Below are 17,468 nucleotides of genomic sequence, written 5' to 3' on the forward strand. Positions count from 1 at the left end.
TTTCTTTTCAAGTATATCTCCTGCACCCTCCAATGTACATGTCTCTGCCTCATTTACTTTCTCTGACAGTATTGGACTCAGTTGCTCCTCTTCTCTTCAGCAATGTAGATCTGCGTAGTGACACGGAGCTGTTTCTGTTGCCCTCCAAAATAAATTTGGCTTTATCAGGACAGAGATCAGGTTACTCCCCTTTCAGCCTCACCCTATCCCTCTTTCCAGCTCTCTTTTTCCATCCCTCTTTCTCTGTGTTTCTGACTCTCTTTTTAAAGTCCCCATATTTCCTCATGTCTTTGGAAACATTTCCTTTCTTGCCTAATTCAACCATTTTATGTCTTCCTTAAAATTCTCCCTTAGACTCATTTCCTGCACTCTCTGGTTCCGCACAGTAAAATGAATGGCATAATTAGAATCACATACTCTTAATTGGCTCTTTCCCAGCTCCATTCATAATAACTCTATTTAAAATCACACCCTGAGCGTCTGCGTGTGTCACTGGAGGCAAAAGTGTGAAATTAAGCTCGCCAAAATGCAGTAAAAGCACAGGGAACTCTGGACACGGTGTGTGTATATTTGTGTGTGTCCAAGTGTATGTGTGTGGAGTGCACTCATTAGCCCATGTCCTCTAATGAGAGCCACGGGTGGTTTAACACCTCGGTCCTATAGACGGGGCCCGGCTATGCCAGGCTGAATCCAGCCTGATTGTAATTATAGCAGTCAGTCTGAACAGACCACAGTGCATTAACAGCCCCCTCTCTGCTGCGTTCTGTTCTGTAATTAGAAATGTCAGAGCTGACCTACTGTGTATCTTTGACCATTTCACTGCCCTGCTTCTACGGAGACATTCAATACAAACAGCTGGAGAGGGAATTGAACTGGCAACTCTGTTGGCAGCCGTTAGTGGGCAGGGGATTATCTCCTGTGCGGTCAAGATGGAGTGGAGGCCAGCGAAGAGGTGATGCAAAACTACAGGGAGTGGTCCCATGACCCTGAGATTGTGTGTGTGTGTGTGTGTGTGTGTGTGTGTGTGTGTGTGTGTGTGTGTGTGTGTGTGTGTGTGTGTGTGTGTGTGTGTGTGTGTGTGTGTGTGTGTGTGTGTGTGTGTGTGTGTGTGTGTGTGTGTGTGTGTGTGTGTGTGTGTGTGTGTGTGTGTGTGTGTGTGTGTGTGTGTGTGTGTGTGTGTGTGTGTGTGTGTGTGTGTGTAACAGAAAAGAGAGAGCGGTGTGAGCATGAGCACAACCCTGAACCACAGTGAGCTAACCACAATGAAGAGCTGCAATTAAGATTTTTCCGAGAATAGTGAGAAAATAGCAGAGAAAACAGTCAACTTCTACGTCTCATACAGCAACCCATCACAGTGCGTGTTGGACTGCTGGGCAACACTCCTCTCTTTTCAAATACTAAAGAAAGAAGCCACATTAAATGTCTCTGCAAAATCTGCAATTGCAAAGGCAGTTTACCATTCACTTCCTTATCAGCAAACACAACGCACCTCGCAGAATATGACAACCTTCAGAGAGCTTGACTTGAGAGCTTTTCCAAGCTGTCAGGGTTCACTGATTAATTTGGCATTCATATCATCCAGCAGGCTTACCTTAATGAAACTTCAAGTTTGCTACATTTTATTTCTACCAATTTTATGCTCCCCAAAATACACAGTGTAGAGTGGAGGCCAGCAGTACAAATCAATTTCAGAAGTTGACATTTTATTGAAATCCATATCAGTGTTGCTCGGAGGATCACATGAATGCTAAATTCACCTGTGGATCCAGACAATTTGGAAATCCTCTTTAAGTCAAGCAGAGTGATTAAAAAATAATATTTTGCAGTTAAAAAAGTATTTTCTTTCATAGAAGGAGAGACAGAAAAGCAGCACAAAGCAGAGAAAAAATGTGAGAAGAAATATAGACACATTCAAAAACCCACAAATAGGTAAAGTGGCATCTTATATATTATATTGTATACAAAAACTAAAAGACCCCAGAAAAAATATGAAGGGAAACAGTAAATTGAGTTGAAGTGTGTTTATTAAATGCACACTCACCTGATGCAAATGCAAACACACTGGCACACATGTAGAACCAAAGAAATACACACAAGCCTCCAGACAATCTGCCTGATGCGATGTTGATAAGGGCTGGTGTTTTGTTTGCCGTCATCATTTTTCAATCTGACATCCATCTTTGACTGATTTAGGCCAACGCGCTGGCAGACTCCATAGTGTTTTCATTTTACAACACACTGTACAGTGAGCTGAATATACACACACATGCATGCATGAACATACACGTACACACATATCCCTGTGATAGGCATAGTCACTGACGTTAACCCACTTAAGTATAATATCCAATAATGGGATTAGCTCTTTTATTCCATTGACGGAGAGGAGTAAAGAGAGGAGGGGTCCCACATGCACTGAGACGACCATAAAATGTGTCCTCAGCGACGCCACAGGATTCACACTAATACTCTATTTCTCCGTTGCTCTTCTCTCAACTTGAAGTTGAACTAATGACAAATGTAACATTTCAGAGGTGAGATGAGGTGCCATGCAGATTATATGACAAATGTTTAGAGTTCACAGAGATGATCCAAAGTGCTTTGAAGCTCACAGCCTTTAACCATAAGCCTGTTATAACCAGACTTAGCTTGCATCCTCTTCACAGCGTATCCCCCCGCAAAGACGTGAGCACTGTAATGCGATTGGTTTTAATCGAATGAAAGTAACAATAGAGACTCTGAGGAGTTAAATAATCCCGTCCGGTACTGTCCTCTGTATAACCCAGTGACCTGCCGTTTAAGTGTATCCACTTTAACGTGACCCCTCTCTAGGAAGCTGTATTAGATTACATTCCTCCACTGTACAGACATTGTTGACCAGGAGGAGGCTTTAAATACTTTTTTTCTTGTAAACTTCTATGAATAAGATGAATTTAATTTCAAAATGTAAAATAAATACTTGAGTCCTATCAATGGATAATCATTCAATATGTGTGGTCTTAGGCCAGTTTTACACCAAAATCGGTTTCTGTGTCTGAAAACTATGCAAAAATTATGACAGGTTTGGCCCGTAAACCCGTGCAGATGGCGGTAATCTGAGCCAAATATGATCACAAAGTATTCCTTTTTGTCAGCAGACACACACACACAGTTTTCATTTTGCTTGGACTTCACTTCTAGCCTTACTGTCTTTTTCAAAATCAACTATAATGACAGGGACATGTGTTCTGCAAAATGTATTACAATGTATCAGATTCATTTCTGAGACTGCACTTATTGTGCACCTACAGTGACTAAGACATCTTGGTCGTGAACACATTCACACTCTGACAGTCCTACAAAAGTCCACATCAGAAACGAACATTTTATTTGAATGAGTAGAATCCCTAGTGAAGGGGCTCAACCAAGAGGACCTCCCTTTCATTGCAACTGAATGATCTGAAAAACATCCTTCAGATCCCCACGAGCCTCTTTCCTTGCGGGATCAATGTGTGTGTGTCTAACTGAATCAGAGTATTTTATTCCATTAGTCCACTCTGTTAGAGGACACCATCTGTTTGCAGTTAAGAGCCTGGAAGGAGACCACTGCCCCGACTGAACTTTCTATCACTGCCTGTTTTAACTCTCCCTGTAACCTCCAAAATCTGACCTGACCTTCCCTCAACCCATCACCTGCTGTCATCAGAAACGTGGATGCACAACCTGTCCACACTTTGGTAACTTGGACATTTTCAGTGCCTGCAAGTCAATGAATCACTCAAGTGGAGCATGCCTATCTGTGTGTGGATGACCCTCTGCTGATCAGGTTTGGCAGCACTGTGGAAAATCCCACAGGAACATGTTGTGCATGTATCCATCTGCCAAGGATAAACCATCCAAACCTCCTACTGTAGCATTTGTGTGTGTGTGTGTGTGTGTGTGTGTGTGTGTGTGTGTGTGTGTGTGTGTGTGTGTGTGTGTGTGTGTGTGTTTGTGTGTGTGTGTGTGTGTGTGTGTGTGTGTGTGTGTGTGTGTGTGTTTGTGTGTGTGTGTGTGTGTGTGTGTGTGTGTGTGTGTGTGTGTGTGTGTGTGTGTGTGTGTGTGTGTGTGTGTGTACGTATGTGTGGTCTGGTATACTTGTGAAGACTAACTAAACAGCTCACTGATTTAATAAGGACATTTTGGTTTATAAGGAAATTCTGGCAAGTCCTCCTACTGATTTAGGGGTCACTGTGTGAGATGAGGGCTTTGGTGGGGATTATGGTTGTTGCCAGAATCAGTGGTTAGCAGTATGTAGTATTGGCTAAAGGAAAATTCCTTTCCTACATCAAAATCGCCCAGTTTTAACAAAATATTTGGGAGAGAAAACCGAGTCAAACATTTACATAATTACTCATCTGTGCATCACACTTTGCAGATGAACTTCAACCTTCCATTCTTACTCACAGTAAATTGTGAGCTCATATTGTTTTTCTATGCATTGAGGGATTGCAACTAGGGTTTTGGGTGCATCAGCCTTCATTCTGAAACATGTGGTTAAGATAACATGGCTAAACTTGACCATCTGAGCCAGGGCCGAAGCCAGGACTTTAGAAATATTGAGTCCTACGTATTAAGTCCACTTGTAGAAGTACACCCACCCACAAACTGGTGAAATCCTCGAAATTAATTATTGTAGGTGTTAAATAATATGTATTCTATTTTAGGATCTCAATTTGTATGTATATATATCAGAATAAAAGTCTGCACACCATAAGAGCTCCCATGCAGTTAAAATTTAATTTAAAGAAGCATGACGTTTCGAACCATACTGGCTCTTCTTCAGATGCTAAACAGGTCCAGCACACATCCCTAACTGGGCAGCGGATGTGCGTGTTGTTTTTTGTTTATATATATATATATATATATATCAGAATCACCAGAGTCACTCTAACAATACCAACGTTGTATGTGCGTCAGTGAAGGATGTAGGATGATTTCTTCCTGGGATAATCCCCCACAAATTAGCAAAGACGTTACACAGGACATGACCATGATGTTCTCAATGGTAACTATAACCCTGACCACTCAAGTTCCTTTCCCAGTTGTAATATCAGATCTAGCCTGTTGGCTAGCTGTGTAAATTAATACCATAACCAACAAGGTTATAAAGATAATCGCAGATTGTACAAAGAAACTGATTTATTTTTTACCGTAGTGAATTATTCCTCTGCGGTACTGTATCAATAGAAAGTCCTCTCAAGTGTAGAAAAAAACAATATGTGTGTGTATATGTTTGTATGTGTGTGTGTGTGTGTGTGTGTGTGTGCCTTTGTGTGGAAGTTGTACTAGACATTGCTGCCGCCCACTTATGTAATTTAGAAGACCCTAAGATCACCATGGTGATCACACTTTGCCGAGAGGTGTGCATACACACAAAATGCACAAACAAATACACATCTCCTTTTTGACTACAGAGTGTATCAATTATTAACAGAGTGTTCATTTCTAGCCTCTCATTAGACAATCTCCCAAAGAATCACATCTGTGCTCCCATTCTGAATGAATTCTCTTTGTGCTGTTATCATTATCAGCATTTTCACAATGTGATCTAAGGGATCTTTTACAAAAGCTATGAAAGTATAAAAAAGTATGATTGTGTACAACATCTGCAACAAAAAACTGCAAACAAAATATTTCACAGAAGAGCATAATAAGTGTATCTAAGAGGCTGAGTGTGGGTGGATCTGGCCAAGTTATATTGGAAGTAACTTTCTGTAATTGCATTAACAGGTGTTTTTCTAGTGGCACATTAGCTTTATGTCACGCTTTGGCTCAACAGGAGAAAACAAGAGAAGCAGAGATGATGGTTAAGATGAAGATGAAGATGAAGAGCGTGATTGATTTTGTGTCTATATTGAGTGTGTTTGTGTATAGAATGGAACAAGGGCAGCCCCTGACATGCCAAGTGCTAGACTGAGCGTTCTTGATAATTAAGCGACTGTACAATTATGCAATGAGCGTCACCATGCCAATGATAGACAAAGAAGAGAGACAGAACAGGAGGCAGAGAGAATAACAGTGTGACAGATTTGGATGAATTACTGAGAAAAGAAAAAAGAAAAGAAAAGAAAAGAAAAAAGAAAAAAGAAAAGAGAAGAGAAGAGAAGAAAAGAAAAGAGAAGGCGCTGAATGAGAAAGATGTGCTGTATCGAGGCGTTTATTATGTTTGGCTGAAGTTGGAAACTTGGTTTTATGGTGTAAATTGGGATTTAAGCTACAGGCAAGCATGCAGTAAACTATATTTGGAGGGGGTCAAGCAATGTGTGTATGCATTTAGAGAATGCTTATGTATCCATGACACACAAACATGCACTTTGCCCTTGCACCTGTAACATTGTAACCTTAGCAGACCGTGTGTGTGTGACCTAAACTTGGTTAGCACGGAGGTTTTAACGCTTTGCCTTCTTGACATGTTGATCCTTTTGGTTCTATCCATAGAAACATTTAGCATAGCATACATATTTGTGGATCAATGGTTTAATTCACAAAAAAATAATTTTGCTCAATCACTGATGTACGACGGAGTATTAGGGCCAGACTAAAAGAAAAAAAGAAATCGGAAATTACGAAAATAAAGTCATAATATTAGGTCTACGAGAATAAAGTCGTAACAGTACGAGAATAAAGTCGTAATATTACGAGAATAAAGTCATAATATTAGGTCTACGAGAATAAAGTCATAATATTACGAGAATAAAGTCATAATATTAGGTCTACGAGAATATAGTCGTAACATTACGAGAATAAAGTCGTAATATTACGAGAATAAAGTCATAATATTAGGTCTACGAGAATAAAGTCATAACATTACGAGAATAAAGTCATAATATAAGGTCTACGAGAATAAAGTCATAATATTAGGTCTATGAGAATAAAGTCGTAACATTACGAGAATAAAGTCGTAATATTAGGTCTACGAGAATAAAGTCGTAACATTACGAGAATAAAGTCGTAATATTACGAGAATAAATTCATAATATTTCATGAAAAAAGTCGTAATATTACGAGAATAAAGTCATAATATTATGAGAATAAAGTCATAATATTAGGTCTACGAGAATAAAGTTGTATCATTACGAGAATAAAGTCATAATATTACAAGAATGAAGTCATAATATTAGGTCTACGAAAAAAAAGTCATAACATTACGAGAATAAAGTCATAATATTACGAGAATAGAGTCATAATATTAGGTCTACGAGAATAAAGTCGGAATATTACGAGAATAAAGTCATAATATTAGGTCTACGAGAATAAAGTCGTAACATTACGAGAATAAAGTTGTAATATTACAAGAATAAATTCATAATATTACAAAAAAAGTCTTAATATTATGAGAATAAAGTCATAACATTACGAGAATAAAGTCGTAACATTACGAGAATAAAGTCGTAAAATTACGAGAATAAAGTTGTAATATTACGAGAATAAAGTCATAATATTACAAGAAAAAAGTCGTAATATTACGAGAATAAAGTCATAATATTGCGAGAATAAAGTCATAATATTACGAGAATAAAGTAGTAATTTTATGAGAACTCTTACAAGAAAGAGCAGTCTTCCCCCTGCGTTAAAATGAGGAATGTTGAGCATCTTGTAAAGTTATACTTTGGTATCGATTTCACAAATAAGGAAATACTTAATCTTTTGGCACATCAGCATCAAATTATTATCAGTATCAGGATTTTGAAAACACTGTGTGTATTTCAGACTTGGAAGAAATTGCTTCTTTTGTGGAAGAGGAGCTGTCTGGTAGTGGTCGACTGCAAGGCTATCGGTGGTTACATCTGCGTGCCATTCATATGACTTTATTCTCGTAACATTATGACCCTTTTTCTCGTAATATTACGACTTTATTCTCGTATTATTATGACTTTATTCTGGTAATATTATGACTTTATTCTTGTAATTTCCAAAATTTTATTTTATTTATTGATTTTTTTCCCTCTTAGTATGGCCCTAATACTCCGTCGTACTGATGTATTAATATTTGTAACTCTAAAATTATGCAGCATAACCCTTCACTGCAGAGCAAAGTTTTGGCTTTTGGAATCGTGGATTTCCAAGTGATTTTGGAACTTGGCTGCAGGGATTTGCTCTCATTCAGCCACAAGAATATTAGTGAGTGAGTATTAGTGAGGTCACTGAGGTCATAAGGCCTGGATCACAGTCTGTGTTCCAGTTATTCCAAAGGTGTTCAATGGGGTTGAGGTCAGGGCTCTGCTCTACACAGGCCAGTCAAGTGCTTCCACCCCAAACTGGAAAACCACTTGTTTGCACCTGGCTTTGTACATGGGGGCATTGTCATGTTGACGGACCCAAATTATTCCACAAATTTGGAAATGCACTATTGTCTTTGTATGCTGTTGCATTAAGGGATAGGTTAACAATTTTTCAAGTCTGTCCTAAAATAATTGCCCAAATGAATATTGACACGTTTTTCTTGCAATAATCATTCCTCCTGTTCATACGTTACATTAGGAGCTCCCTTCATACTGCACTTTGAATGTAAGTAATGGGGGTCAAAATTCACTGTCCTCCATGAAGCTAATTTGAAGCTTATATAAGGCTTCTTAATTTTTACTATAAAACTAATTTTGGAAGATATCTAATCTTAATCTGACTAGTAAACTAACTCAGGCTACTAAAGCTTTGTATTATCTTCAGAGAAACCTTTATTACATTCTTGCTCAAAGTGACAACAATTTATTTTGTCCCCCATCCCTTTGAATTGTAAATGCATTTTGAGGGGATCTTATAAGGGTCAGTATAAACAAGCAAAACCTGTTTCAATGTTCATTTGGGCACCTGACTATTGTTGTAAAACACACATGAAAATCTGTGAACCTATCCATTAAGGTTTTGCTATATTGGAATTACAACTCTACCCAAACCATAAAAACAGTCACAGATAAAAGTACGCAAAGTATGGTGAAAAAGCAGTTTTGGCCACATTGTGTAGCCTCATACTGGTGTTTAGAATTGGCCTGTAGGCAAAAGTCAAGCAGATAATCTATGAAGGGATCAACTGTAGACCACAGTGTTATTGACGCAAAACGCTACAAAAACAAGTAGTAGCTGTTTCTTTATTAGGAATTCCTCAGGCATCCTTATGTGATAACAATAAAATGTATTAAAAGCATGTATTTCTGTATTTAAAGCAGAAATGTATCATGCACATTTCCCCAGTGATATTGGTATTCTGGAGCTCTACTGTTATATATTTGCATGAGGGTTAGCTCGTAACCCAGCTCAACACTACAAGCACTACTGGAAATGGAAACTTCTCAAATACATCCAATCTGAAATAACAACCAACAACCTTAGCAACAAAGGCTATGGACTAAAAAGCCTTTCATGGACATGCTGATGTCATCACAAGGAGTTAGTAGAGCTGTCATTGCAAATGAAATGTCCAGAGCAAGCTGAAGACTTGTGAGCATTTTTAAATATGTCTATCTCAAGGTTTTGGGTGTTAGACTATGTTTACAATGGACATCTGACATCGTAACAGTATGAAACAACTGAAAATCAATATAAGCATATGTCCCCTTTAAGGATCTGACTCAACCCTGCATGACAAAGACGATTTTATTAAAGTGATGAAATGTATAGCTTTTCATTCAAAGTGGCTTTGCTCTGAGTTCATTTTGTCAAAATGACTGCTTTTGAAATTCACTTTCATTTGACTTTGTGTCTTAACTCTTTTCTCTCACTTTACATTCATCATGAATCTGCATCCTATATTGGCTGCAGTCGGATCAACTCTATTGTTGGCTTTCTGAAAGAAGGGCATGAGAGATGCATATCTTCATAACAGAGCAATCTACATGCCGGGAGAGAATCAAGAACGAAAGCTCTCTTACTCAAATGCTAATATGAGCACATGTACCCACACACATGAACACATGTAGACATAGTCATGCACATATGTACCCACGATTATGCACACATGCAACCCAACAGCCGTGCATGCACACACACACACACACACACAAACACAACCGCCCACACACACCCTTGGAAGAAGCCACTCACACTTCGCCCCCGTAGAGTACATGTCAGTCCATCTGGGATCATTAACACTATGTTAATGAATATAGGGCTGGGGCCAGGAGCATGTGAGGAGAGAGAGATACAGACAGAGACAGAGAGAGAGATAAAGAGGACAGAGGGTGGGAGGATGGAGGAGGATAATGGATTCGCTCCTAACAAATGCACTGCCTGGGGTACTTGTGGGGAAGAGGAAAAAAAACAGGGATAAGAAAAGATTGGAAGTGAGGTATGGGGAGGGGAAGGGAAGGAGAGCTGCTCAAGAGTAGTCAATGTGAAAAGAAAACAAGTGAAAGTAAAGTAATCAGGAAAGGATGTACATTCTGGCCAGGGGCTGAAGTGGGCTCTGTGGAAAATAAATGAACAGAAGAACAAAAGAAAGGGAAGGAAAGAAAGACAGCAGAGACAACAGATGAGCCGAGAGAACAGGCAGGAGAGAGACAGACAAGGAGATACAGTATAACAAATGATGGCAGAGGCAATGCAAGCTGAGTAGCGTGGTTAAATATTTCACTGGGGTTTGTTTGTGCTTTTGTGTGTGTGTGTGTGTGTGTGTGTGTGTGTGTGTGTGTGTGTGTGTGTGTGTGTGTGTGTGTGTGTGTGTGTGTGTGTGTGTGTGTGTGTGTGTGTGTGTGTGTGTGTGTGTGTGTGTGTGTGTGTGTGAGTGAGTGAGTCCCTGGGAGACAAAAAAGGAGGACAGAGTGACAGGGAGAGAGGGAACGAGCGAAGTGTGCCTGTTGACTGGGCAAGTTAATGATTCCTGTGGTGTGAATGGTAAGACAGTGTTAGTCCGGGAGGGAGGGAGGAGGCTCATTTACCCCCTACCGACACACACATGCAACATTGTTTGAGTTTGTTTATATGTGTGTATATCCATGACTTGTTTTCATAGCCTGTGAGCTTATGTGTTGCATGTTTGGAAACAACTCAGCCTCAGTGGCAACTTTCCAGCCGATGCTCAGAGAAGAAACACCACCTTGTTATTGCAATTTACAATTTAACCTCCTGCTGGGCTAAATCCAGACATATGGAGCGCTATTACATAGAAGCGTGCCTCCCTGTGTTTGAATGTGGGGGGACCACCTGTATGCAGATGAATGGGTGTGAATAGTGGCTTGGAGACATGCCTTTGTGGTGCCAGAGAAGGAGCAGCTTGTTGGAGTGTGCCGCTATGAGCCAGGGGCTAGGAGGCCACAGGAGGCCGGGGATAAAGGGACAGAGGGCAGCAGGGTGACAAGCTGTCCGTGTTTAGATGAAACAATGCCAAGTGTTAACAAGCCTAAGCTAGCGGTAATGACAGAGGTTGGGTGAACAAAAGGCAACTATTTGACATGCAATCTGTGATCAACTAGAGTCAATAAGGAGCATATTATAGTGATTTAGTTCCTTTAAGCCCCTTTCATACCCTATTCATGGTATCATAATGTTGATCTTCCATATGACCTTTTTTTCCTCAATGCCAGTTACAGTTATTCTATGTGGAGGAGGCTGGGGAGGAGAATGGTGCATCAGCAGCTGAGGCAGAGGCTCCAGGGCAAGACGAGTGATGACGTGATGAAGTCAGGACAAAGAACGAGGCAGAAATGTGATCAACAGGATAACAGTTTGCTTTCTAATGCAGCAACAGGGAATCAGAGCCCTCCTACACATCTTCTCCAATGCCAATAAAAACCTATGCATACATATGCCTGTTTAAGCATGTAAACCACCACTAAGAAGTTTCTCTCCATTCCTGTTTGGTACTTGTTATGCTTTGGTGTGGCTGACACCCAGTGTTCCCATGTGTCAAAGTTTCACTCCACCTCATTTTGTTTTTATTCTCTCCTCTCTATTAAGCAATCCTGCTTCACATTTCTGTGTGTATGCGTGTCTGAAAAAACTTCTCCGAATCTTAAGACAGAGATCCCTGACCAGCTCTTATCCCCGCCTGGGGCCGACAGGATGAGAGCGGAGAGGAAGAAGTGGAAGAAAGAAACATGATTGAAAATTTAATAGGCTGAGGGGACTCAAGACTTTTTCTTTAATAGCTGTCTCCCACATATCCTTAACCCCTCTTACCAAAACATTTATTCTAGCTGGGCTGTTACTGCTCCTCTTTCTCTGACACCACCTGTTTTTGTTTTGTACCTTGTCACTCCCCAGAACTTTATGTGCAGAATATTATAAAGAAAATCAAGTAATGCAGGTACAGGTAGCATCACACACTCTTTGTGTTTTGTTTTACTTAATTACACGTGTTATGTAATATTGGGATTTCCATAGCATGTTGAACAACTCATAGCAAGATATTGTGACGCCTGGAGACAAGTCCTTAGAAAATAAACAAGCCGGTTTCCTGAAAGGTTTGTACATCTGTCAGGTCTTCCCCCGACTTCCTTTAATCTACTTTTAGAACTGTCAAGCTTTCCATCGTCTCAAATACTTTTTCTGAGGGTTTTTTTTTTTTTTTTTGAACCATCAAGTTTTCTCCCTCGCTGTTGCTTCTTTACTGTCATCGGCAGAAACCCTGGTCTTCCCTGCCTGTCTGTACTATATGTGTTTGTATGGGCTGTGGGAGGATTAAATCTCACTCTGAGAGTCATCTGTGGTTTCTACTGGCAACAACACTGTCACAAGAGCTGACAGAGAACGTACATGTTTGTTTGCATGCATGTTTGTGTACATGTATGGTATGAGTTCAATTTTTTGTGCATACCTTATGTGTGTGTGTGTGTGTGTGTGTGTGTGTGTGTGTGTGTGTGTGTGTGTGTGTGTGTGTGTGTGTGTGTGTGTGTGTGTGTGTGTGTGTGTGTGTGTGTGTGTGTGCATGTTTGATGGGAGATCCCATTTGATTCTTGGCTGCAGCAGCAGAGAGGAGGTGTATTTGTGGGTTGTGAATTTCTAAATTCGTGTTGTTGTCTTCCTGCACAGTTATGTGTTAGATGATGAGCACCATGAGGAGATCCCATGTTTGAGCAGCGGAAGTCTGCTGGCATCAGGGGACAGTTTGAAAAGTCACTCCTACTCTAGTGTTGTGTATGAGTGAGAACTGGGGGATCCTGTTGCTGTGAATCATTTGCTAGATTTGGAGCTGCTGGAAAAATATTTGCATTTCAGTCATTCCTCCGAGGAAATCAATACATATGTTTAAAGCAGTTTCTAATGTCAGTAACGCTAAGTGAAAGAAGCTGAATATAATAATACACAAATAAGCACTTGTTTGGATTAAATTATCCAGAGGCTTCACATTTTTCATGAATTGGCATTTTTTATTACAGTGTCAGAATTTGTTAAATTGAACACTTGTACCCATTTAACTTCATCACACATTACTTTACTCCCTCCTTTTTTCCCCCTTCAGTTTTGGGGAGACGTTATAGAATGGAAAATCACCCTGAGCTGTAATTAACCCCCCACTGTCTACAGGATCTACAGTCAGAGTGTGTATGTGTGATCCTCTGTCAGAATGCCAAGACGTGTGTGTGCTTGTCCAGCCAAGCCTAGGGACAGTCAAACACTCAGCTTGTCTACACACACACAGAGACACCAATGCATGCACTCACAATGCCCCCTCCTGCTTCTCTGTAGATCTGGAGCTGGGAGCCAGCTGACCCAGGCTGCAATCCATCCCTGCCTGAGGGAAGGCCTCTCCTGCTGGGGCCACAATCCCACTGACACCCCATGGTCTGGACTTTATCCACTCCATCTGTGTGGTTAAGCGGAGACTGCAAGATTAGACGGACTGATACAACGGTAATAATTCTTTACTATCTGACAAAACATGATCAGGAAGCCACATCAGCGTGCATAGACAACAGCAGCCCGGAAAAACGTGTAGACCTCTTCAGCAGAGAGTTCTCAAATCATTGAAACACAATGAGAAAGACATCCAGAGCCAAAATCTCTCAAATATACAATATGCTTATAATGTTAATCTGTCTGCAGATTAGGGCAGCAAAACATCAACAGCAGAGTTTTTTCCATTGCATTCCAATAAACATTGCAAAACAATGCATTTCAAACAAAGAAGCACCTACAAAGAATACAACTTGACAAACTACATTACAATGCATTATAACTACCCAACAACTTGCAACATACAATGCGTCACAAAGCAATGCAACATGCACATGACAGTGTTACAAAACAACAACATAAAAAACACAACCGACTGACATAACAATATGGCTGTAAAAAATATACTTTACAAAATCACTGTAATTATTAGCTCCATTATTCAGTTGTGGAAATTAATTATATGTTAATTTTTTAGGTGCTTATACTGCTTATATTATTTTTAGGTGCTTATACTACTAGAGTGTTTCCGTTTAATGCCACTTTATACTTTCAAATGAAAGATGCATTATGAGAGATACAGCTGACCAAACATGTATAAACTAGTTAAAATTAGCTCCACTTTGACTAACTACAACATTTAAATACTTACCATATGTTAATGCAATTATGTTCAAAATCTGCACAATTTGTACTTTGACTTTAAGTAGGCTACTGTATATTGCCAATACCTCAGTATGGACTTTTATTATTATTATCATTAGTATTATTATTATTTTGTGTGTGATTTTAGTAGCCTACCTTTACTTCATTTTACTTCAAGGAAATTATTTAAAATATGTTAAATTTACTTCTTGTGTTGTACATATCTGATATGACATTTAGATCTGGCGTGTGCTGTTGTGCTCTAAAAAAAACCAACAAACATACAAAAAACAAGCTAAGCTATATTTTTCTTCATATTTTCCTTATTCACTTTTTCTTTTTTTTTATTTTATATATTTTCTTATCACGTTATAGTCCAGTTGTATTCACTACGTTTTCATTCGGTGTTTTTATAGCTCTGGTGGAGTTGTTTTCGTGTTTTTCTGTGTTCCTGGTATAAAGTGAGCAGCTGGAGGGCGCGTCTCCAGCTCCTACGATAGGAAGGGAAAATCTCATAGTGTCGCTGCTATTGGTCAGTAACTCATCGAGGGGCGGAGCCATCGCTAGACAAAACAGACAAGTTGCGCTCCCGTGATTTCAGTCAAGTGTTGCAACTGTTTGGTGAGCCACATCGTTGTGACCTGCTGTGATTACTACAGGAAAAGATAACGTACGCCTATTACCGCATTTAAATAGTCAATAAGAGAAGCTTTCGTTAATCATCGCTTACTAGTTGAACTTGTTTCTTTGGAGAAGAGGAGCTATGGATACGGTGCGTCTGGTGTGCTTTGCGCTGAGCATCTGTGCTTGGTTCGCCTCTGCAGAGAGACACAGTGTCTACTGGAACAGCTCTAACCCAAAGTAAGTGATGATCTGTGTGTGTGAGTGTGTATCATGTATGTTTGAATAATTGTAAAGGGTAAAACATAGCCTAAATTGCTGTCTGTGCAACTGTGTGTATGTTTCTGTCTCACAGATGGTAGTCACAGATGTAACTGTCTCATTTCTTACAATTTAATAGCTGTAAAGTCTCATTCGGTATTGTTTGTTACTACAGGCCCTGTGGCTGCTCACGCTGTTAACCTAAGCTGTTGTTGTTTCCATTCATGTGACAATTAAAGGGTTCATGTGAGGTTCAGGTGGTTTGCCTTTTAAACTCTCCTAACAGGATTGTATATCAGACTGTACAGTAGCGGTGTGGAAAAGCAGAGGATGGGCAGCAGATGCCCAGACAGATGGACAGATTCACCACTATATTTAACCGCAACACACATAGACACAGACATGGGCTACTCTAATAGTAATAAATAGACTGACGAGTACCAACTTGGCCAGTGACTCTGTCTGTAGGGTCTGCACCTGTGTGTTTGTGCACTGCGTGTCATGCAAAGACTGGTCTATTAGTGAAAATGAATCACAGAGGGTTCATAAGGCGATAATACATATATCACATCAAGACTCTGTCAGTAGGCTGTTAAGTGTTTTTTCATTGGGGGAGAGAGAGATTGTGTGTGCGTGCGTGTTTGCGTGTGTGTGTGGTTGCGCGCGCTCGCGCGTGTGTGTGGGAGGCACATAATGCTGATTATTTTGTTTTGAGGTCAGAAATGTAATGCTATCCGACCACTCAGTGGAATCGATTGAGCTTGACAGACGCGCAATATCACAGCGTGATTTATTGAGCTTTTAGCGACGCTTGAAGTATTATTTTATAACCGAGCTGAAACAGAAGGACGGGTCCTCGCTTGCTGCTGCCTAGATAGGTCGATTAAAACCCGTCACCGAGACAAAACAAGGGCAAAAGCCATTATGGCCTTTTTAGTCTTGTCTTGATTACATTACTGGCTCTCTAATTGCCCTTTAACAATGACAATAGACGCAGGGCTTAAAAAAGAGCCCCTCAACAAGGAAAACAATTGTCCTGATAATTGGATAAGGAGTCCAATGGAAAGTTCTGTCCTCATGAGTAGTGTTTGTGTCATGGGTTAGTCCATGTGTGACTCATTTGCCCACCTGAGTTATACCTGAGTCACCTCAGAGAAGAGGGCAGGCACTCTGGTTCAGGTGAGATAGAAGGGCTGTACTGTATGTAAAACCAGCGGAGACTGGATGAAAAGAAAACTTGATCTCTAAATTTTAGCCCCCAAAAAGAAAAGCTGATAAAAACAGAAATATGTCAGAGAGAGCAAAAGAACAGGGGGTGGACTAATACAGAGTCAGATCTGCTGTCAATCTGCTGTCCCTAATCTGGCTCTGGACTATTTCTGCTGTCAAATGGGAGTTGCGTAAGTACAATAAGAAAAATCATAATATAACGCTAATCCCTGTTGCGAGAAATCTAAACATAGACCCTGACACAGACAGATAAACACTTCACACATCACTAACAGCTCACCCCTCACAAACATGTGAATAAATAGATGCAGTAAATGGCTGTAAGTGCCTCCACCTCTGTTTTATCTGCCATGGGTAAAAGGAAATAGACTTTCTCAGAAAAATCATGAACAGAAATATTTGTATGAAGACAATAATGGCAGCCAAAGTGAAAACATAATCTGCTGACCTCCACAGACTGCTCGTATCATATTTTTTTCCCACATTTCACAGTGTAATCTGTGTTACTTTTATATAATCCCTCATCGCACCCCAAAGTCCCACCTTCATATCTTTTCTCCCATCTTCTCTCTTGTCTTTGGGTTTCCTTCAGCTTCACTAAAAGCCCACCTGCCTCTTATTCTCTCCAGTGATCAATCAGTCACCTGTTCAGATGATTACACAGATCCATCAGCAGCGTTTGACAGCAGAAAGCTGTGGATAATTGATGCTAATTGATTCTTGGTCTAATTGTAAGCAGCAGTGATTTGTCTTTAGGTTTAGGACAGTGACCAGATGGCAGCATTCTGCCTATTCATGTCAGGGAGTATAAAGATGTGAGGCACTGACTGTAACGTGTGTGTGTGTGTGTGTGTGTGTGTGTG

General features: G+C 40.1%; 2 protein-coding genes across 2 annotated transcripts in view; both read left to right on the top strand.

The window, feature by feature from the left end:
* Window positions 1–17,468, top strand: part of slc50a1 (solute carrier family 50 member 1) — a 390,175-nt gene that overhangs the window by 355,652 nt on the left and 17,055 nt on the right. The gene's annotated exons all lie outside the window — the stretch shown is intronic.
* efna1b (ephrin-A1b) overlaps window positions 15,116–17,468 on the top strand; it is an 11,139-nt gene continuing 8,786 nt past the window's right edge. Inside the window, exon 1 of the mRNA XM_062422641.1 lies at window positions 15,116–15,354. Within this exon, the coding sequence (XP_062278625.1) occupies window positions 15,257–15,354 (98 nt within the window). The 5' untranslated portion in view covers window positions 15,116–15,256. The remainder of the gene's footprint in view (window positions 15,355–17,468) is intronic.

The sequence above is a fragment of the Scomber scombrus genome, chromosome 7 (genome assembly GCF_963691925.1).
Source record: "Scomber scombrus chromosome 7, fScoSco1.1, whole genome shotgun sequence".
In the NCBI taxonomy this organism is placed as follows: domain Eukaryota; kingdom Metazoa; phylum Chordata; class Actinopteri; order Scombriformes; family Scombridae; genus Scomber; species Scomber scombrus.